Here is a 23,688-nt window from a genome sequence, read left to right as displayed (position 1 = left end):
CACGCGCCCGGGTCCGCGTCCTCCTGGCCGTCCCCGAGGCCGGGGTCGGCGCACGGCTGGAGCCGCGCGTCAAGGGGGTACTGTCACGGATTCTGCCGAGGCTGCTCCCCCTCCTGGTACGAGCAGGCGTCGCGGTCGCCGTCCCCGGAGTACTAGCTGCCACCGATCTATGTTTCTGTGTGTGATTGCTTTTGTCTGTCTGTCACACCTGTGTCCTATTGTGTATTCATCACCTGTCCTATAAGTTCCGTCTTTTTGCTTGGTAGGATTGTGTGTTGTTGTTCGCCTGTCGTTGTGCTGCGTGTTTTGCTTCTTGTTTGCATTTTTTGTGTTTTACGCATTTTGCGTAAATGCTCGCCTCTTGTTGTTTGAGGTCGTTTGTTTTTCCGTTTCCTTTTGGAAATTTTGAGTAAACTCTGTTGGACTGAGCCTCGGTGTCCTGCGCCTGACTTCCACCACACATACACCTCACCGCATGACACTATTGGTAAATGGGTAAAATAAATTAAAATAAAAGCAGACATTGAATATCCCTTTGAGCATGGTGAAGTTATTAGTTACACTTTGGATGGTGTATCAATACACCCAGTCACTACAAAGATAATACAGGCGCCCTTCTTAACTCAGTTGCCGGAGAGGAAGGAAACCGCTCAGGGATTTCACCATGAGGCCAATGGTGACTTCAAAACAGTTACTGAGTTTAATGGCTGTGATAGGAGAAAACTGAGGATGGATCAACAACATTGTAGTTACTCCACAATACTAACCTAAATGACAGAGTGAAAAGAAGGAAGCTTGTTCAGAATAAAAATATTTTAAAAACATGCATCCAATAAGGCACTAAAGTAAAACTGTCTTGAATATAAAGTGTTATGTTTAGGGCAGATCCAACACATCTCTGAGTACCACTCTTCATATTTTCGAGCATGGTGGTGGCTGCATCATGTTGTGTGTATGCTCATCATCGGCAAGGCCGAGGGAGTTTTTTTAGGATAAAAGAAAGAGAATAGAGCTAAGCACAGGCAAAATCCTAGAGGAAAACCTCTGCTTTTCAACAGACAATAAGCTAAAACATAAGGCCAAATATACTCTGGAGTTGCTTACCAAGATGACATTGAAAGTTCCTGAGTAGCATAGTTAGTTTTTTCTTAAAATCACCTGAAACTGTATGGCAAGACTTGAAGATGTCTGTCTAGCAATGATCAACAACCAACTTGACAGAGCTTGAAGAATTGTATTTTAAGTAATGTGCAAATATTGGACAATCCAGGTGTGCAAAGCTCTTCGAGACATACCCAGAAAGACTCACAGCTGTAATCGCTGCCAAAGGTAATTCTAATATGTATTGACTCAGCGGTGTGAATACTTATGTAAATGTGATCTTTTTGTATTTCATTTTCAATACATTTGCAAAGATTTCTAAAAACATGTTTTCACTTTGTCATTATGGGGTATTGTGTGTAGATGGGTGAGAAAATAAATATGTTTAATCCATTTTGAATTCAGGCTGTAACAACATAATGTGGACTAAGACAAGTGTTATGAATACTTTCTGAAGGCACTGTATTTTACCCTATAAAGCTGGTCTTGAACACCTCTAACATTTAGCAGAGATGATCAAGAGAAAACTATGAGGCGGCAGATAGTGCTTTAGAGCCCAGTGTCTGGTCTGTGTGATGAGTTAATGTCACTGTCCCCTTGACACAAAGAAAAAGGGATACACAAGGTCCGCCCAACGTGTCTCGGCCGGCACTGGCCCCTGTGTATTCCGCACTCGTCTATCCCCGCCACGAAACGACAACACCCCCCTTTCAGAACGGCCACAGAACAGAACGCGTCCAAAAGAACAACGACGTTAAACCAGACATAAAATAAAAAATTTAAAGGGAAAAATTCAACAAAAGCAAAAGAACAGCGGGGTTTGTCTCTCATCCACACTGAAGCGCAGTAAAGCAGGTCACATTACATGAATTAATTAAAATGGTTCCACAATCAGAGAGATTGGTTGGGGTTGTTTTTAGTACCACATGTTCCAAGTTGCTGAATGAGGGTTATTATGTTGGTGTTTTAGAGTCCAGCTGTAGGAGGAGGGATTATTTGGCGGTTTGGTTTGGTTGAGGGTTTTTGGGGGTTTCTGTTATGGAGAAAAGAAGCATGGAGGACTGAGCAAAGCTTGACTGAGCCGATAGAGGGAGAGACGGCGTGAGAGAGATAAAAGAGAGAGAGAGAGAGAGTTCTCTCCCCTAGCAACGTGTTAGGTGTCCTACCTGGTCCCCTTCAGGAATCTCCTGTAACAGAGAGGTGAGAGGGGAAACAGACAGACAGACATCCCACAGGACAGAGAGAGACTATCAACAACAGCCAAGGCATGGACAGAGATTGACACAGACATGTCAACAAAACACACAGTACACACACACACACACACTAGTCCCTTTGAGTCAAAGAGACGTTACAACAACCTTCTCTATAATTTAGGATGTTCCGTTTACAAAAGGCGTCTAGAGGAGCTCTTTTGATTAAATTAACTCCTTTGATTAAAAGTTATGGGTGTTTGTAGTTAAAAATGGCACATATTCAACTGGCAGCATATACTTTTGCATGTACCCAAAATTAAGTATTCCTGTAGGAGGCAGAGACTTTGTGCCAATTTTATGATTTAAGAAACACAGCCTAAATATCCAATGTCTCTTATGGAGGCTTAAGACTTGGATTTCCAAAATCATCCGGATGAAAACCACCTTTAAATGGATTTAATGACTGATTCCTAAAAGACTCATGCAGAGCAGCGCAGACATGTGGAGATTTCCCTAATGCCCTTGGTGTATGTCTCAGACACTGTTCGTGTGTAGACAGATAATAATCTATTAATAACAGACTACACTCTGCATGTAAGTTGAGACTGTGTCTTTAGGGTTGTATATAGAGACAGGATGAGGAATCCCATAAGGACTGACCAGACCAACCACACATCTTAACTCCCTCCATCTCAGAGGAAGCTATGTGGAGTCAGTCAAACTCTACTGTGTTTAGTTTTTTTTACTATTTTGGCCATTTTGGTTTTTCACACAACTCCAGGGTTGGTGTCTCAGAGTATGGGTGTTACTGCTACGCATTTGGGTTTTATGTGTTGGCTGAGAGGGCTTTTGGAACACAAGGACCCTATATTTCAGTGTGTTCCAGTGAATTAATTTAAAGGGTCATGCCTTGTTTAAATCATTACGAGAGGGACACAAAGACGCTGGACAGACAGACAAACACATAACATGGGCTTCGCATCTATACAAAGTATTCTCTGGAAATGACCTGGATGAATAAAGCAAAAGATTTCTCTGCAAGACAAACTACTACTACTGCTGCTACTACTACTACGGATGCTTGGACGACTACCTACTCAGCTATACTGAGATTTTCTTTGGGGTTTTGTTATGGTCCTGGGCACTCTGTTTCTAGAAGGTCGTGGAATGAAGCAAATCAAAAGAAAAATAACAAAAGGTTAGAGAACAAAGGTTTTTGTCAGGGTGGCCTTTCCTCAGGCATCTGGCTGACAGGACATAAGGTGGTCATATATGCTTCCAAGCCCTGGCCTTAACCCTTGGATGTCCTGCTGATTCAAAAGAGGAGAAAAAAAAGAAAGTACGGTGGCAGTGAGGACTCACCTGGATGACTCCTTCCATCATGCTCACCATCTTGTTGACTATGGCTATGACCTTGTGAGTGCGTTCCGAGGGACTGATGTCGGGCCGGTAGTGGCTGGACATGACATAGCGACAGGTCATGTACAGCACGTAGGTGGGGGACAGCTTGAAGTGCACCGTGGAGCTGTTGGTGTAGTTGATGATGGCCGACAGAAAGGCATCTTCGGCTGGAGGGGGCAAGGAGGGTGACATGCACACGAGCAGACACACAGATAGGCAGAGACACACAAAGGAGAGGATAAGGTGTGAGTTTACATGACATAGGTCACACAGGTCATATCAGTACGGCTTTAAAGAAACTAACTAGCTATAGGTTCACCCAGGAGTCTCAGTGTGTGTGCTTGTTACAGTAGGGACTCAGATGGGCTTTGTGATAACATTGTCCCCAACCCTGTCTTCCTGGTTCCCCAGCAAGGGTTGTTTGTAGAGCATTGTGAGAGTTGTGAGAGCAAACCCCCTCTATTGGAAATCAAAGGCCTCTGCTCTCTCTGCTCCCTGGCCAAACACATGAGCTCACAAAACTCAAAATATACAGTGACTGACTGAGCCGGGCCCAAGACTGCAGAGTCCACAAACAATGTTAGGCATATAAAAGAGCTTGAAAGGCAGTTAAAATGGCTTAAATTAACAAAGCTATGCCCAAGGGGGGCGAGAAAGCCCATCTCACATGAAGTAGCAGCACATGGGAAAACCATTACATGTCATTCAGAGTAAACTGTTGGGTTATGCTCCCTATTGATTAGAATAGGAGGAGGAAGGAGAGAAAGAGGAGAGAGCTAGAGCTAGCTAGAGAGAGCGAGAGCTAGCTAAAGAGAGAGCTAGAGCGAGCTAGAGAGAGAGCTAGCTAGAGAGAGAGCTAGAGAGAGAGCTAGAGAGAGCGAGCTAGAGAGAGAGCGAGCTAGAGAGAGAGAGCTAGAGAGAGAGAGCTAGAGAGAGCTAGAGAGCGCGCTAGAGAGAGAGCTAGAGAGAGAGAGCTAGAGAGAGCAAGCAAGATAGAGAGAGAGCGAGAGAGATACAATTCCCTGTTGGGGGAGGACGCAGAGAGCTGTGGGTTGGCAGCGCACTACATTTCTGTATGCCATAAGACGAGGAAGTGTCTTATGGCATTCAGAGACCACAGCAGTTGTTGTCACAGCTTGACTAATGCATGTAGACATTCATACAAATATGACCTCTATGGTACTAAGGTCTAACAATGTGTGTAGTTTTACATAATACCATTTCACTCAATGTTAACATGACCGTGTTCAATAAAACATTAAAAGCCAGTTAGCAGCAGCAGACAATGAATCCATACTTTCCACCCATCGATCTTTCAGACAATAGCTAAGTGTACTATGGCATGACCTCCAGCTAAAAATAGACACTGAAAGCATCACACAGATGGAGTGTGGAAGGCCCATATCGAGTTATGTTATCATTACTTTTACTAAACAACAAGTATCAGAAAGAGAGAAATGGGAAGAGAAAGGTACAAAAGGGAAAGAAAGAGAGAGAAAGAGGAAAAAGCCAGAAAGAAAAAGTGAGAAAGAAAGAGAGCGCCAGTACTCAGCTCCAGTAGAAAAGGTGGTTGCCGTACTCACAGTTGTCCCTGAACTCAATGCTGGCCGGCAGCGTCAGTTCTGGGCTCAGGATGTCCTGGGACCTGTGGGGAGGACAGACGTGGTGCTTCTCAGTGAACCAGTACACGAAGGGCCCGTTCATCCCACTGTCCACCGACACCCACCTCTCCAGGGGCAGAGCCCACGCACAGCGGTACAGCATGGCTCAATCTGCTCTGGATGTGTGTGTGTCCGTAGATGTGTGTGTGGTGTGTGTCCGTAGTTGTTTGTGAGAGCATGAGCTTCCCTATGCGTCAGAGTGAGCAGCCTTATGTGTGTGTGTGTGTGTACAGCATGTATGAACATTGTGTGTGTGTACCAAGCTCAGTGGTCTGTATTATTGATGAGGGGACCCAGTACAGCTCAGTGAGGAGAATAGAGCTGTGCCTGGTTCACAAGGCCTAGATGGAGATCGGGTGTCCAACAGCCGGAGCGTGACAGAGTTATGACGTTAGCTACTGTACCACTGCCCTCTACGCAGCACCACAAAAAACACATAGATGTCTCTAGTAGCAGTCAACCTAACTGTTAGGATTTAATTGACTACAATGGAGATTCCAGATTTGCGCGTGTGTGTGTGTGTGTGTGTGTGTGTGTGTGTGTGTGTGTGTGTGTGTGTGTGTCTCACCTGCTGTCCTGCTGCTCCCCGCGGATCATGGGTTTGACCATGCCTCTCTCGCTGCCGTTGGATGAACGCTCCATATCCAGCTTACCTGAGCTCTGCAATGACACAGCAACACACAGTATGGTATTAAGACTTATTTTTCTTATAACTGCATTGTTGGTTAAGGGCTTGTAAGTAAGCATTTCACTCTAAGGTCTACACCTGTTGTATTCGGCGCATGTGACAAATAAAATGTGATTTGATGGAATGTTCTGCAGCCCAACAATGATGCTGATGGCATTAACAACACATTAAACACTTGGACCGCAATCACATTAAAAAACCACATGAGTAGTGCAGACTAAAGAGGAAGGGCGACCATTGGTATATGGACACACAATGACACAGAGGACCAGGGTAGTTAATGTACCTTGCTGGTGGGGAGGGCCGTCCCACTGTGAATGTCCCCTTGCAGTTCAAAGGTCGTCTCAGCAACACTCCTGCGTGACAGGTGGACAGAGAGAGCATGAGAGTGAGCGAGAGGGACAGAGAGTCAATAAGATCAGGAACAGAACGTCCCCCAGGCAGAGCAGGAGGGACTTTCATTACTGGGAGTGAATTACCGGAGTTTAGACATAAACACGCCCACACGCCACACAGTCTCCTACAGCTACATGCTGTACGTATACACACTCCGCCATCCCAGGACTGGGACAGTCAACAGAATGACAGAAATTCCCTTCCATTGGCCTTATCACTGCAAATGAATGACTAGAACACGTTTATCTAAATATAACCTCGCGCTACATTTTAATTATATCCAGCTAACCACGTTAGTGGTGACATGCAATGACAGGCTGGGAGCCATACAGCTTGTGAGAGCTGTCTGTTCAAAAGAAAAGGCCTTCGAATTTCACATGCTGCCCCATGACAAAACATATAGCCATACTGTCTGCCCTGAGGGAGACGTGACCGTAGCCCCTCACTGAAAGCTGTGTAATTGACCATAGGGCACTGATACAGGATAACAGTGTAACCACTTAAATCAGTCAAAAGCCTTTTCAATCACAACAAACTTTCATACATCGCGCAAACCTCATAGTCTGTGTTTGAACTAAGTCGGTGTCATTTGATTTCCATTGCTGTTCAAAGCAATGGAATTATTGGATGCAAGCATGAGGTCCCATTACAAACATATGGGGCCCAATGTCGAACTAGCAAGAAATCCACCAGAACCACCAGAACTGTCCCAAAAGCTGAAGTCCTCCCATCTATTCTCTTTGCCCCCCTTTCTTCCACTCCCTCGCTCCCCTCCCACCCAGATGTCATCCTCTCTAACATCAGGCCACAGCATTAACGGCGGATTAAGGCTTCCCGCTACATCCACAACCGTTAATGAATTAACCAGCCCAGCAAGCCTGTCGTTCAGTCCAAATGTTATACGTCAAGTCAATGTGGCTGGTTAAATTAACATCATGGGGATTCTGTCATTAGACTAAAGCCCAGATATACACAGAGTTAATGACCCTCTAATTACTGTACAGCTAAAGCCACATCAACAACAGTCCACAGTCAGTCTGTCTCCGCTCGCTAAATGCACTCTAGAAGCCTAACGACAGATAACATGCTAATGTAGTCAATATCTTTACGATTCCTCATACAACTACTGTCAACGAGAGGCTAGAAGGTCATTCTCCAGTCATCTGCTACAGTGTACTCACCCCTGTGGTGGAGACCTACGCAGCCAAAGTCCACTTAATGCTACACATACTCCTCCTAGATCCCAGGCTCTTACCTTCCCTTCTTCCAATAGAAGCCTCTCCTCTCACTCACTTGGCAGTGAAGGACCCACCTGAGCTGTCCCCTTCCTGTACCCGCTGTGCTGCTCTCTCGCTCTGGGTGGAGTAGGGTACGTAGTGAGCACGGAGGCTGCATCAGTGATCGGAATGTGTGTATATGTGTCTGTGTATGTGAGTGTGTATATGTGAGTGAGTGTGTATATGTGAGTGTGTGTGTATATGTGTGTGTGTGTGTGTGTGTATGTAAATGTGAGTGTGTGTGTGTGTGTGTGTGTGCACCAGGCTCCTGGTCATCCCTCCCTCTTCAATGACAAAGCAATGCAGGCCACACCCCAGCCAGCCAGCCCACACTGATCAGATTAGAGAGTCCCTACAACAGCCCCGATGTACCAGTCCCTTGCCTGCAATAACCCAACTCGTTACCCCTTCGCACTCCTTTCTCCTTCTTGGACTTTCGCTCCCTCTCCCTCTCTCTTTTCTCCTTTTCCTCTCCCTCTAATACACTCTCCCTACCTCCTCCTCTCCCTTTCCTCTCCCTCTAATACACTCTCCCTACCTCCTCCTCTCTCTTTTCTCCCTTTCCTCTCCCTCTAATACACTCTCCCTACCTCCTCCTCTCCCTTTCCTCTCCCTCTAATACTCTCCCTACCTCCTCCTCTCTCTTTTCTCCCTTTCCTCTCCCTCTAATACACTCTCCCTACCTCCTCCTCTCCCTTTCCTCTCCCTCTAATACTCTCCCTACCTCCTCCTCTCTCTTTTCTCCCTTTCCTCTCCCTCTAATACACTCTCCCTACCTCCTCCTCTCCCTTTCCTCTCCCTCTAATACACTCTCCCTACCTCCTCCTCTCTCTTTTCTCCCTTTCCTCTCCCTCTAATACTCTCCCTACCTCCTCCTCTCTCTTTTCTCCCTTTCCTCTCCCTCTAATACACTCTCCCTACCTCCTCCTCTCCCTTTCCTCTCCCTCTAATACAATCTCCCTACCTCCTCCTCTCTCTTTTCTCCCTTTCCTCTCCCTCTAATACACTCTCCCTACCTCCTCCTCTCCCTTTCCTCTCCCTCTAATACTCTCCCTACCTCCTCCTCTCTCTTTTCTCCCTTTCCTCTCCCTCTAATACACTCTCCCTACCTCCTCCTCTCCCTTTCCTCTCCCTCTAATACACTCCCTACCTCCTCCCCTCTCTTTCTCCCCCCACTCTCTCTTTAGCTCCCTTTCTCTTTCCCCTTCTCTCTGCAGAGTTAAATTAGAGTTGCCGCGCTCAGATGGCTCCTCCCCCTCATGTCCATGTGGCATCCGTTTCCACGGCAGCGGTGTGATGTGGTCAACTACAAGCCTGGAGTCACATCCCACCCCCAGGGAATCTCTCTCTCGCGCAGACACACACACACTCGACCTTGAGGTCAGAATCCTGTAAATGGAATTCAGCAGCACTGACACAGAGAGCAGTAAAGCCAGAGCCATAGACTGTATACAGTGGTGGGTAGGATACCTGACAGGATATAGGCTCTTACTAAAGCTTCAACTATCAGAAGAAATCCCTTGCACCAAGGTGTACTGAGACCACAGAGTCCTAGACCTGAATGACTAGCAGGAAGGCCATGGCTGGGTTACAAATGGCACTCTATCCCCTTTCTAGGGCCCAAGTTAACTTTAGTTTATTAGGATCCCCATTAGCTACTGCACATGCAGCAGCTACTCTTCCTGGGGTCCACATTAAATGTACAAATACATGACCAAGTACAGAACAGTTATAGACATAAAGGACATATTGGAAAGACACCAAAAGACACCAAAAATACTATTTACACACTTTTCATATACACAGTTAAATTAGAACTTTAGAAAGAGGAGCGGTGCTGTGATAATGTTTTTTAAATCTGTTTTTTAAAGATAAACTTGTTTTTTGCCTGAATAACCTCATGTGGCAGAGCATTCCACAACGACATGGCTCTATATAAAACTGAGCCAAGCATTCAATCTGTTTTTGGTTTGGGTACCGTGAAGAAACCCATAGTGGTCTATCTGGTGGAGTATGTATGTCGGACAGTGTTTGAAGTGTATGCAAATAGATGATAGAAGTGGTTAGGTATTTTCAACACACAAATGTTTCTTAAAAAAGACTAGAAGAGAGAAGTAGTCCATTTCTCCTTAACCATGAAAGACTATCATGCATGTTGTTGATGTTAGTTCTGTGTGTGTAGTTAAGGGCAAGGCGTGCTGCTTTGTTTTGAGCCAGCAGCAGCTTTGTTAGGTCTTTCTTTGCTGCACCTGATTATATTACCGGACAGTAATCTAGATGGGACAAGATCAGAATCTGAACTAGTACAGTTGATCTTTGTGTCATAAACACAACACATATTTTTAGAACAGACATACTGTACCTCTCCCCATCTTCAAAACCTTGTCAATATGACTTGACCATGATAACTGACTATCCAATGTTACTCCTAGAAGTTCAACTTCTTCAACTTGTTCAAAGGTCACTCCTTTGATGCACAACTCCAGTTGAGGTTTAGGTCTAAGAGATTGCTTTGAACCAAATAGAATGATTTGTGATGCTTTTGCAATGCTAGTGAAAAGTAGTGCACTATATAGGGAACAGGGTTCCATTTGAGATGCACCTGATGTCATCTCTGGTGGCTGGCATGTGGAAATGTGGTCCTCTGTAGCTCAGCTGGTAGAGCACGGCGCTTGTAACGCCAAGGTAGTGGGTTCGACCACCCATACACAAAAAAAATGTTTTATGCACGCATGACTGTAAGTCGCTTTGGATAAAAGCGTCTGCTAAATGGCATATTATTATTATTATATTATAAATAGGAAGCTGTGCTGTTCTGGTGTTCAGAGCAGTGAGATGAGAGCCACCATTGTGCTGCTCAGTAACCTAGCTGAAAGATGCATCCTGAGTCTGATGACACTGGTGACACTGGTATCAGCAGTTCTCCACTGCTTCCTGTCCCTATTCATTTAAAGCACGTACGCGTTATCCCTGTCAACAGCCGTCACTCCACCTACCCTGACTTGTGCCTGCCTCTTATCATTGGTCCGGGCCCTCCTTTGCCCATGCTGTGGTCGTAGCTGGGGTCCACAAACTTGAAGACGTGGGAGGCTCCGAACTGCAGTGTGGCTCCGCTTCGCAGCACGGTGGTCTCTGTGATACGCTGGCCGTCCACGTAGGTTTCAGCCTCCAGACTGTGTGGCGTCACCGTCACCAGACCCTCTGTGTGCATCAGGTTGCAGTGGTGGGGCAGGATACCTGGACCAAACAGCTGGAGGTGGGGATAAAACACATTCGTATCACAAGACCATTGAGCTCAGCTAACTTGTAGCCCAGTCTAGGCTAGTTACTTACGGCTAGGTCAATGTAGCATGTGACCATTCACACACACACACAAAGGGCAGGTCCTCACCTGGATGGAGCCATCGTCTGTACTGTCTGAGCCCACCTCAGTGACACTGTACTGCAGGCGGTAGAGCTTTGGTTTATCCCTGGAGTCTGAGCCATCTATGGTGGAGACCAGGAGATAGTCAGTCCTCACAATATGGAGGGACACACACTCACTACACACAGAGACAAACACTCACTACAGTGCACAGCAGGAGACACACTACAGTACAGAGCGAGAGATTTGAGTCGTACACCTCACACACAATACATACAAGACCATGTATTCCTAACAACTACCAGTAGACCAGATCATTTGTGTATTTTGATTAGTAAACCACATATTTTAGTAAAAGCAAGCAGGAACTTAGTTAACAAGGGAGGGAAAAACATGTATTTGTCTTCTAAAAATCCTAATTTGCAAAAAACACTTGCTATTGCTAAGCCAACAATATCGGTCATGGGCCTTAAACGTGGCTTAGTGCAGAGGAGTTGACTTAACGTCCCTAGTCTTCACACAACCCCGCCCTAGATAGTGAGGCCCTCCTCTGATTGGCTGAATCATGGATTAAAAAGGAATTCAGGAAAGTAGCAATCAGTTGCCCATAGACACTGATCTCAGGTCTGTTTTGTGCTGGTCAGCATTTTGGGGGTGGAGAAGCTGATCCTAGATCTGTGTCAAAGGGCAACTTTTGAGAGTGGGTAGAAGTTGAACCTAACCACTGATACGGTCAGATCTTTTTCCATCACTATAATGGTCAAAAATAGAATACTCAATAATCTTCCGGGTAATCTGATCCTAGATCTGTAGTTAAGGGCAACTTCTACCACAAGCCAGCTTGTTTCCAGAGAAACACAGCAGTAGATGGGTCTGGTGATGGAGTTGAGAGTGGAGGAGAGGCGTGGGTAGGCAGGTTTACCTTCGAGGTGCCGATATGCGTAGTAGCCATAGTGATTCCCCCTCCCTAGGTGAGCAGACATGCAGAGGAGGCGGCCGCAGTAGGGACAGACAGAACACACACCATGCCAGAGGAGGCCAGGAGAGAGGACACACACACACACAGCAGAGGGTGAAAATATTGCAGCAAGGAGAAAATGCAGCACCCTTCTTCGCCTCACACATTCGCACTCCACAAGCACGCACACCCCAGAGTCCACACACACACACCCCCCAGAGTCCACACACACACCCCAGAGTCCCCACACACACACCCCAGAGTCCACACACACCCCAGAGTCCACACACACCCCAGAGTCCACACACACCCCAGAGTCCACACACACACCCCAGAGTCCCCACACACACCCCAGAGTCCACACACACACCCCAGAGTCCACACACACCCCAGAGTCCACACACACACCCCAGAGTCCCCACACACACACACACCCCAGAGTCCACACACACACACCCCCCAGAGTCCACACACACACTTGTGCGAACATGCACGGAAATAGTCCAACAAACACACTTTAGACTACCACACACAGCCTTCACCCAAACACTCAACACACCTTGAATCCCTCATGCCGAAAGAGGAGAAAACCCTAGCCTGGGAAACATGCTCTTTCGTTGCAATGTACTCAAACAGATCTCAAACCTTCAAATCGAATCTCTTAGATACCTAACTAGTAACTACTAAACAAATCTCTGAAGGGGTTAAAATGGTTCTGAGAGACAGGGTTAGTGCACTGCATGGGTGTAAGGTTGGTCAGGGGAGCATGGAGGGAGACGGCGGTCAGTGGCAACAAGCAGCTGTTAGGGCCAGCCCAACAGTGATAACTGGCCATGGTACTGGACATAACATCCATCCATCCATCCATCCATCCATCCGAGGACCTGATGCATTCTCTTGGTGGATTGGGAGAGGGGGGTAGAATAAACTGGGCAGGAGATGCTTCTAAGGCCCACTCACTCACCTTGTTAGAAGAGACTACAGAGTACTCAGGGCATCAGGAAATCTGGTCCATATAATACAGTATATTACCTACACTGCCGCTACAGGTGTGTGAATGTCAGTGCACATTCACAAAGCCATTACCCAGTTCTGTTAGCTACAGTGGGGAGAACAAGTATTTGATACACTGCCGATTTTGCAGGTTTTCCTACTTACAAAGCATGTAGAGGTCTGTCATTTTTATCATAGGTACACTTCAACTGTGAGACGGAATCTAAAACAAAAATCCAGAAAATCACATTGTATGATTTTTAAGTAATTAATTTGCATTTTATTGCATGACATAAGTATTTGATCACCTACCAACCAGTAAGAATTCCAGCTCTCACAGACCTGTTAGTTTTTCTTTAAGAAGCCCTCCTGTTCTCCACTCATTACCTGTATTAACTGCACCTGTTTGAACTCGTTACCTGTATAAAAGACACCTGTCCACACACTCAATCAAACAGACTCCAACCTCTCCACAATGGCCAAGACCAGAGCGCTGTGTAAGGACATCAGGGTTAAAATTGTAGACCTGCACAAGGCTGGGATGGGCTACAGGACAATAGGCAAGCAGCTTGGTGAGAAGGCAACAACTGTTGGCGCAATTATTAGAAAATGGAAGACGTTCAAGATGACGGTCAATCACCCTCGGTCTGGGGCTCCATGCAAGATCTCACCTCGTGGGGCATCAATGATCATGAGGAAGGTGAGGGATCAGCCCAGAACTACACGGCAGGACCTGATCAATGACCTGAAGAGAGCTGGGACCACAGTCTCAAAGAAAACCATTAGTAACACACTACGCCGTCATGGATTAAAATCCTGCAGCGCACGCAAGGTCCCCCTGCTCAAGCCAGCGCATGTCCAGGCCCGTCTGAAGTTTGCCAATGACCATCTGGATGATCCAGAGGAGGAATGGGAGAAGGTCATGTGGTCTGATGAGACAAAAATAGAGCTTTTTGGTCTAAACTCCACTCGCCGTGTTTGGAGAAGGTCTGTATGGAGGAGTGGGCCAAAATCCCTGCTGCAGTGTGTGCAAACCTGGTCAAGACCTACAGGAAACGTATGATCTCTGTAATTGCAAACAAAGGTTTCTGTACCAAATATTAAGTTCTGCTTTTCTGATGTATCAAATACTTATGTCATGCAATAAAAAGCAAATAAATTACTTAAAAATCATACGTGTGATTTTCTGGATTTCTGTTTTAGATTCCGTCTCTCACAGTTGAAGTGTACCTATGATAAAAATTACAGACCTCTACATGCTTTGTAAGTAGGAAAACCTGCAAAATCGGCAGTGTATCAAATACTTGTTCTCCCCACTGTATGCGAGTAGAACTAACTGGGCCTTCCTTACAGCATTTCTGTACTCTCTTGCGTTCGGCTGGGAGTGTGTGTATCTTCAGGAGTGTGTGTCTACCTGTATATGTGTGTGATCTGTGGTGTGTGTGTGAGACGCACCTGGGCTGAGCTCCACCAGGTAAGGCAGTTTCTCTGGGGGTAGAGACCCGTACAGGGGCCCGTCCATGCCCTTCCCTCTGAGGCCCTTGTCCTCTGGCTTACGGCCCTTCTTAGGCACGTAGTCTGGAGGTCTCTTCTTCAGCTGGAACACTAGGGCTCCTGAAACAACACATGGAGCTGCGTTATGACCCAGAGCTACCAGGAGAGGGCAGTATAGACAGGGGATGTCAGATAAAAACACAACCCATACAGATAATGAACTCGTTCTGAAAAAAACGTATGAACAAAAACCTCAACAACCAAGTTGGTTAAAACTGGCTTTTGGTTGTTTTTGTAGGGTCAAATCCCTTTAGATCTGCACGTTTAATCTAGACTTTTGCGTAAACACTACCTCTGTCGTTGGGCCAGTCTCTGAAGATCTGAAGAGGACACTCCGTATCGTCCAGGATGATCTCCTTCCCAGACTTGTCATCTGTGTGCTGCAGGACCACAAAACACAACCGCAACCGTAAAACCACCACACATTCAACTGGAACAGTAACAAATCAACATACATCAACTTGTGACCATGCAACCATTGCTTACATATAGTGTAGCATATAGGGTGTACATACGATGTGTTCCAAACCATTTGATTATTGCCCATTAGAACATAAGCCAATAGCTGGCTGCTCTCCCTTTTCTTTGGAAGGTCTCGCTCCATGTCTCCCTCATGCACCAGACATGACCTCTCCCTCAGTAATGACTGACTGTCCAACACAAGACGCAGGTGAGACACATGCACTTCCCATGTCTGGTCACAGCGGTTTAACGTTGCATATATTAATGACAGATGTATAATTGAGAGAAGGATGGGAGGCTGGAGAGATGGAAGGAGGGGGAACTGAAGGGCTTTTCATGTGATTGGCTCTGACTGGAGCAGTCAGGCGGCAGGGATATGAGGCAGCGAAGGTCAGCGCTTTAGCGTGGAGATGTTTGTCACATGATGACAGGAGAGATTAGGCCAGCCATTCTGCTGCTCTGTCATCCCTGCCCGGCCTCCATACACAGTACACACACACACAGCATCGCATCTGCTGGCCTGGCACTTTGTAGAAATGCAATTCAATTACTACCAAACAGAAGCCTGTGCCAACAGTCCCTTTCCTGCTTTCATCTGACAGACGACTAGGAAGAGCGTGGACGGCTGGATGGGAAAGAGATTGAGAAGGGAGGGAGAGAGACGGATGGATGGAGGGGGGAGAGAGAGGGAGAGAGAGAGCGAGAGAGAGAGACAGAGAGGGTGTGTGCCTTTGCTGATGCTATAAACCTGTAGCCTATAAAACTAGTGAGATCAGGAGGACAGGTGAGTGTCATATTGTATAAGTGTGTACAGGTAATGTCTAGAAGCTTAACACGTGATGCTAATATGGAGCAGCGGCCAGGAATTTTGTCCCAACTGTAACACCCATGATTTAACTAATAAACTGCCTATCTAGAGTGTGACAAGTTGAATCAGGTGGGTTAGTGCTGGGTCGGAATGAAAGCCTGAACACCATGTAGCTCTCCAGGACCACGGTTGGCTTCCAATGCGGGAGAGTAAGGTCTAGCTGTGCTTGGTAAGGAGTGGTGTGTTGACTCTTACCCTGGCGATGCAGTACTCCCGGGGGTTCTCCTTCTCCAAGCCGTACTTCTCCAGGGCCTCCACCACAGCAAAGTCTGCCATGTCTGTCGTGGACAGCAGGATGGTCTTATAAGGGATGTTGGGCTTTAGACTGTCTGCATAGATCCTCAACGTCCCCCCTAAGAGACAGAAACAGGAGTTGAAGTTAGACACACACACAGAGCATGTGACACATTCATTTTATTATGCTACATCTACTTGATATATTTTGTTTTCCATTGAAATATTCCACATAGCAGCATACCTCGCCTTCAGCACTCTGTCACACACGCTTTCTTTATTTTTCTCTCTATCAGACTACAGGCTGGCTCGGAGTTTAGTTAACAGACAGGGCTGTAGGCCTAGGATGCTTGCCCATTTCACACAGGGCTTTACTCCTGTGGACTGGGACTAGAGAGAGAGAGAGACTATGAGGAGGAACTGGGAAGGAGGTTTACATCTGTGTCAGAGAGAGGGGAGTGAACCGGCAGACCAAACCAGAGAGCTTATGGTCCAGGCCTCCAGATTACATAACATCTGAGGTCTGGACATCACTCAATAGGACAAAGTCTGATCAGTTGGTGCTGGATAGTAAACAATGCCAGAACAGCCTTTGTGCAAACAAACTTCCAGAGATAATCAAGGCACTCTCATGTAGTGGAAAAATTTAAAAGCCTTTAATGTATTACGGCTTAAGACAAGGCAAGAATAAAAAAAAACACTGATGCGTTGCGGCTACAACAGCCTTCATCAGGGTGACAAAGAATAGTGGTGGACAAACACGTTTATATCCCAACTCTCACAGGAAGTGACTCAATTCATTATCATATGTAATTGGTAAAGGGGAAAAAAACGTATTCAAGACAAAGATAAACAAAATAAACATGGCATAATGAGAATGCAACGCCACAAATGAAATATCATAAAAGGAAAAAACTAACCGTGTACACATGAGCTCATGTTAGCAAACTTCAGAATGAAAAAAATTAATAAAAATTAAGCAAAAAATAAACCACCCAATAGCACCACCAGCATCAACCGCAGACACCCAGCTACACCAGCCAGACAGTCATGAATGTCCAAAGATTGTGTCTCAGCTCTGTCCAAAGGTTTGTCTTTTGCCTACCTACAGTGCTAATCAGTTCCAAGCTAAAGTTGACTTGTTCAAATTCTATAGGAATATGCACATGAAGGTTTGGTATAAGCAGCAGCCTTACAATACCATGGCAAGACCAGCCTCCCAAGTGCAAAATGCCATTCCTAAACCTCGTTTTCAAACTCAAGTCCACCTTTTTCCCAGTTAACAACCATGTTTGCCTTAATGCCTTTACCAAAAAAAATGTCTCACGATGTAGATAAACTATTTGAATATAGGAATAAGGTATACAGAGGTTATCTCAATAAACAAGAAAATGAAGCCATTAAATGGGTTTCTGAGAATGACAATGTTCGCGGTGCTGACAGAGGGGCTGTTATTGTACGGGGGAGGGACAATACTGACAGCTCAACAATACTGACTACTACCTGCCTTTGTTTTCTAGCCCTTTGAAGAATATGAAATGAGAGTTGGGTGAAATCTTGGGCCATGCCAAAGATTAAAAGTGGACCACTAAGGGTGCGTTCGTAAATTCACTCTGGTTATCTACTCCGATTTCAGAACTCTCCTCTGAGTGTGCCAGAGCGCAGAATAACTGATTAATTACAAACGGTCAACACATTTTGGATATGACCGGTGTCAGTAAACGTTGACACATTTTTTAAATTATATTGTTGCCAGCAGCACCATATTTACTAACGCTCTAGATATCATGAAATCAGTCTAACCAGCTCTGCTAGGGCGAGTAAAATGGTCAGTGAGGTTCTCTCTCATTTGTGTCTGGAAGTAGCTAGCAAGCTAGCCAACTTTAGCCAGTTAGCTTGGGTGCTCGACTGCCGTTGTGAGGTCAGAACAGCCAGATCAACCCTACTACTACAGAGCCAGCCTCCATGTATGTTGATTTCTACATTAAGCCTTGTGTCCTCTTTCCTTCAAGATACCACTCACACGCTTTAAAGCATTTTCTCCAACTGAGGCCAGAGGAAAGTGCGCCCCCTGCAGACTTACTCCTTCAATTAACAAAGTGACACTAAACAAAGTTTTCCTTTTCCAGCACAAGCTCTTCAGACAACAGAAGGGGACTGCTATGGGGGCTTGCTTCACTCCAAACTATGCTAACTTATGTTTGGGACTTTGGGAAGAGAAGTTTATTCTCTGTTCTGCTAACTACTTTCTTTACAAAATTGTATGGTATGGCAGATACATTGATGACATTATTTTAGTGTTCTCTGGATCAAAAAATTAATTGTTAGAATTCCATAACTATGTTAATTCCCTCAATGAGAATTAGAAACTGAGTTTAGAATACAGTCAAATGGAAATGTACTTTCTGGATCTGAAAATCTTAACTCAGGATGGCTCACTCCACACCACCATTTATAGGAAAAGTACGGACCGCAATACTATCCTCATGGCGGACCGTTTTCACCCCACTAGTCTGATTAAGAACATTCCCTTCAGACAACAGTATTTGTTGACCGGGAGGAGGATTGAGGAAAAAGCTGTGGAAATGCATTCTAGGTTTCAGACACTGGGATAAAAACCTAGTGTGTTAAACAAGTCTCTCACCAAAGCTAAATCTATGGAAAGAGAAAGTCTTCTCAAAACACACCCACAGGCCTCAAATCCCCAAACCAATCTACTCTCTGTCCCGCCACAGCCAGGAGGCCGCCACAGCCAGGAGGCCGCCACAGCCAGGAGGCCGCCACAGCCAGGAGGCCGCCAGGGTTTAAGACATCATTAAACGCAATTGGAGCATCATTGAAAGTGATCCTATTCGATGTGTTCACTGAACCCCCAGCATTCTCTTACAGAAGGGCCCCTACCCTCAAGGATAAGTAGGTGCGCAGCGACCTCACCCCAGTAACTAAGCCAAGTTGGCTCCCCAAGGCCACAGGCAACTTCCCATGTGGTAACTGCAATCACAGCAATCACAAAACAAATACGGTCAGGGACCTAGAACCTCTCAAGTGCAATAATTTGTCAACTGCAACACTACATATGTTGGTGTAGAGGCTGGAGTGCCCATGTGGGTGCTTTTACATAGGACATACTAAGAGAAGGCTCAAGGACAGGGATCTTTAAACTGGATCCACTGTATTGCCAGGTCTAAATGAGGAAATTGATTTTCTCCCTTCCTGTAAGAGGTATGTGTTTTATTAATTTTTCTCCATTCTGAAGTTTGCTAACATGAGCTCATGTGTATACAGTTCATTTTTTCCTTTTATGATATTGCATTTCATTTGTGGCGTTGCATTCTCATTATGCCATGTTTATTTTGTTTATCTTTGTATCTTGAATACGTTTTTTTCCCCTTTATCAGTTACATATGATAATGAATTGAGTCACTTCCTGTGAGAGTTGGGATATAAACGTGTTTGTCCACCACTATTCTTTGTCACCCTGATGAAGGCTGTTGTAGCTGCAACGCGTTGGTGGTTTTCTATTCTAGCCATAATACATTAAAGGCTTTTACATTCTTCCACTACATGAGAGTACCTTGATTACTTCTGGAAGTTTGTTTGCACAAAGGCTGTTTACTATCCACCATCAACTTATTTTTGTTCTATAGTATTTCATCCCATGATCAAAGAGCACCTCATGGATTAACTATAAACCAAAGAAGTGTTCTTCTCCTGTGTCTCTAGGAGCAAGTCTGAGTAAATAAGTGGCTGGAGGTAGAAAGTTGCCACTAACCACAGATCTAGGAACAGATTAATCTAGATTAAAAACAATGTTTTTACTTATTCTAAACAACACTTGAGATCAACGCATTTTTAAAACAGTTATGTCACAGCTTCACCACTTGACCAAAACGGCTTTGGGATACAGAGTTCAGGCGGCCAAACTATGGAGGGAGGGTAAAAAAAACCATCCTGCTGACGTTTTTGGTGTTCCTCCCATGGTTGGCAGCGGGCTGTAAGCCACTGGGAACAAGATGTGAGGCCTGGCAGTCCCAGCCAGTGTGTGGTGTTCACTGAGGACATAGGCTAAAGCGGGTTAGAGTGGCCCCCTGCTCGGTCTGGCCCATGCCTTATGTAATTACAGTATGGGCACAGGGTGTTCTCTACTGGCCACAGATAGGACAGGGACCAGAGACAATGGCTTTGGACTGGCCTATAGGCATATCTCTCGCTCTCACACACACACAAAACAGCTCAGCTATCACAGTGTCCTATTCAAATAAAAGTAACACATTTTAAAGTTTGATAGATCCAGGAGTCCCAGGAACATACCAGAGTCTGGCCTGCCGTCGCTGCTGCGGAACTCCTGCATCCTCTTCTCCAGTTTCTGCTGCCTCCTCCTCTTCATCACCACCTCAGGGTTAGAAATGGTCCTGGTGAAGCTGTTCTCCGGCATGTCCTTGTACACCTCTGCTGCCAGCCTGGAGTTCTCTCTGGAGGAGCAGAAATACAACATTCAGAAGTACTCCATTGCAAACCTACTTACAGAAATAGATTTGCTTTACCATGCAGGATACTTCTTTATACACTAGCAGTAGGACGAGGGGACGTTCATCGTCAATGAAAACATCATTTTCAACTAGCAAGACTAAGAAAAGGAAACACTATATAAAGCTACAAGTGACATTGCCCTCCTTACCCATCTTCTCTGTTCAGTGCTTGCTCATCTCCGTCCGGAATGTGAGCCTCCTTCTCTCTCTTCTTCTCTCTCTTCTTCTCTTTCTTGGATAGTGTCCGTTTGAAGTTCTGGATCACTCCCTCCTTCTCTGGCCCGTTGCTCTGCACCTTCTGTGGCAAGAGAGAACAAGAGAAAGCGCGAGAGAGAAGGGGAAAGGTTCGATAGGAGGTGAGAGGGTGTGAGGTTTGTTACTAAAGCGGGTCACTTAGCCTAAGTGTTTTATTAAGGCGATCAGTGGTATTAGGGGGGCCCAGAGGGGGACTGTCTGGGCGGTGGGCTGAGGCCTCAGTGACCCTAGGCCTCCACAGAGAGTTGGGACGGGGCATACTTAACACCTAGAGCCTGAGGCCTAGGGCTCTGGGCACCAGTCTACCAGCTAGCTGACTTAAACCATCAGCTGACAGAGAACAACAGGGCCAGAGTTCAATCAAAAGCCAAACGTGAACTGACTTGGCTTTCTAGACTTGGCCATAGAAAGCAGAGAGAGAGCAAGAGAGGGTATGAGTGAGTGAGGAGTGAGAGCCTTTTCAGAGGGGATCAGTTGGAGTCTAAATCCCCATAAAGCAATAGATGTGTTAAAGCATTCCAGTGTTCCAGAACTGCCCTGTCAAATGGCTGAGCAGGGGACTCTTCTAATAAGACTGCATCTCTTTCCACTTCCCTAAAGCACTCCAGCAGTCCTCATCTCCTATCGCTAACACACATACACGCTCACACATTCCAGCCTAAAAGCACTCTGGGGAACCCTCTATGTACCTCTAGTAGCAGATGCTTTTAGAAGGAGAGGAGAGGAGCTGCCACTAAGAGGAGTTAAGTGAAGTTTAAGATCTGGTTCCCCTGCTATGACTGGACTGATGAGTTACAGAACAGACTGGGTAAGAGAATGAAGTGTGTTTACATGCATGTATGTGTATCTTTTATAGCTCTTTACTGCTCCCCTGGGCAGAGGAGGTTGATTATACTCACACTGGACAGAGTGTAGCCACACGTCCCAGAAGATGAAACATACATAACTCATTCACATCTCACACACACACACACACTACTGCCTTTTATCTAGGGCCAGGGGGAGAACCACATATTTGGCTGAGGAAATGGCTCGGGGAGCTGAGGTACTCGAGGTCAAGTCCTCCAGAATAAAATAAAAACACATAGTTGCTTCTCTGGGGTGGTAAAGAGCACTAAAGAAGTCTCCGAGCCAGGATGCACATCAACACATTGAACAGTCAGTCCCTGTGAGCATCTAATGAAATATAGACTTATTCAAGATCATAGCAGTGAACTTGATGGTTGGGTATTTAGTTACAGTGCTACAGAGGCAGAGTAATCTGCTAGTGTTGTCATGGCAGAGGTCCTCCTGTGCAGTAGTTTTGAGTAATTTCACTGATGGCCACATCTAAGACTAGCCTGGGTCCATTATTATTTTTCAATGGTGTAACGCACATTCACAGGAATCCCAAAATCTTGCCATATAGCCCAGTACCTACTTGAGCTGAAGCAGACTGGAAGCCAGGCTAGCCTAAGACCGCTCTGCTCCTGTTGCTGCTGTTGTTGTCGATACTCACCTTGGGGATGATGTCGTTCTCGTTCTTGAGGACGAAGCGTCCCTCGCGGTCGTCTTTGTTCCAGTTGAGCTGCACCACCAGGGGCTTCTCATCCAGGTCCAGCTTCCGTTCTTCTGCCAGAGAGGGGGAAATCACACTGCTTTACACCCTGTCAACCCACACCAGTTAACACATACTCCTATACAGCCAGCTAGCTAGCTCTGGGCTATATACTCTAGTTTAACATAGATAAACATTAGGATAAGCTTAGGATAAAGTATTAGGATGAGCTTAGGATAAAGCGTTAATGATTTACATAGACAAATGCGGTAGGACTGCTGAGATTTAAAATAGAACTATATAAAAGCAGGTCTAAATTAGCTTTCATCACTGTGCTAGCAGAAAAGCTATGCTGGCCCACACACACACACTATTCCTCTCTCCCCCTCTCTCAATATGAAGAGAGATCAAAGCCTGGACTGAGGGATGCTGATCTCAAGGTCACATAAAGCACCATGGGAGTTGGACACCACACTCCTGTCTTCTCTGTACCGCAGGCTAACAGTCTTCGTCTAGTAACCCCAACAGAGTAGCTAACTCAAAGAAGATTGTCAAACCACATACCCAAACAAATAAGCAACCTGATGTTGAATGTTAGCAGTCTAATGCTAGGTGTGATAAACAACACTTGTTCAATACCCTTGGTCTACTTACTAACAACCCACCACAAAACCCACACCCATCCATCCACCCAACAGACCCCGCACACTCACCCCCGCTGACGTGGACCTCGTAGAGGGAATATTTGGGCGAGGAGAGCATCCTCATGTCGGGCCGGAACTTCTCGGCCAGCGTCTCGATGACGTCTTGAGTGGTGGCCGTGGAGGACACCCGGATACACTTGGTGGCAAAGTTCCCCGCCACGCGGTCCTGGAAGTAGAAACGCATCACACCGTGGAACTCCAAATCCTGAAAGAGAGGGAAGATGAGAAAAGAGAGAGGTGAGGGTCATTCGTTTCCTTCACAGCTGAAGACCTGAAGGGTCGAGTTTGGCTTTTTCCTTCGCTTCTCACACTTTTAAAATAAATACTCCATGCTACACCAACAATGAGCGTCTTGAAAAACCACCACATTTATCACCGAAGCAAGTCAAAACCCAACTCTTTTCTTTTGTTGAATGCAGCCTTATTTTGATATTTTGACAACAGTAAACTCATAACCAACCTGCAGCTGTGGCTGATATTTGAGCGAGGAGATTTTTCTGGAACAAGATA

The 23,688-nt window shown here is 45.8% G+C and overlaps 1 protein-coding gene across 1 annotated transcript in view; it reads right to left on the bottom strand.

Annotated features, from left to right (window-relative positions):
- The window catches only part of LOC121548942 (afadin-like), a 130,747-nt gene that overhangs the window by 49,190 nt on the left and 57,869 nt on the right, over window positions 1-23,688 (bottom strand). The window contains 15 exon segments of the mRNA XM_041860618.2: window positions 2,268-2,288; window positions 3,660-3,865; window positions 5,282-5,343; window positions 5,928-6,019; window positions 6,334-6,403; window positions 10,717-10,970; window positions 11,112-11,206; window positions 12,007-12,051; window positions 14,491-14,649; window positions 14,882-14,969; window positions 16,115-16,272; window positions 20,465-20,625; window positions 20,832-20,980; window positions 22,436-22,545; window positions 23,188-23,383. Of these exon segments, the coding sequence (XP_041716552.1) occupies window positions 2,268-2,288; window positions 3,660-3,865; window positions 5,282-5,343; window positions 5,928-6,019; window positions 6,334-6,403; window positions 10,717-10,970; window positions 11,112-11,206; window positions 12,007-12,051; window positions 14,491-14,649; window positions 14,882-14,969; window positions 16,115-16,272; window positions 20,465-20,625; window positions 20,832-20,980; window positions 22,436-22,545; window positions 23,188-23,383 (1,866 nt within the window).

Source organism: Coregonus clupeaformis, chromosome 33 (genome assembly GCF_020615455.1).
Source record: "Coregonus clupeaformis isolate EN_2021a chromosome 33, ASM2061545v1, whole genome shotgun sequence".
Lineage (NCBI taxonomy): Eukaryota > Metazoa > Chordata > Actinopteri > Salmoniformes > Salmonidae > Coregonus > Coregonus clupeaformis.
This window is presented reverse-complemented; position numbering and strand designations above follow the sequence as displayed.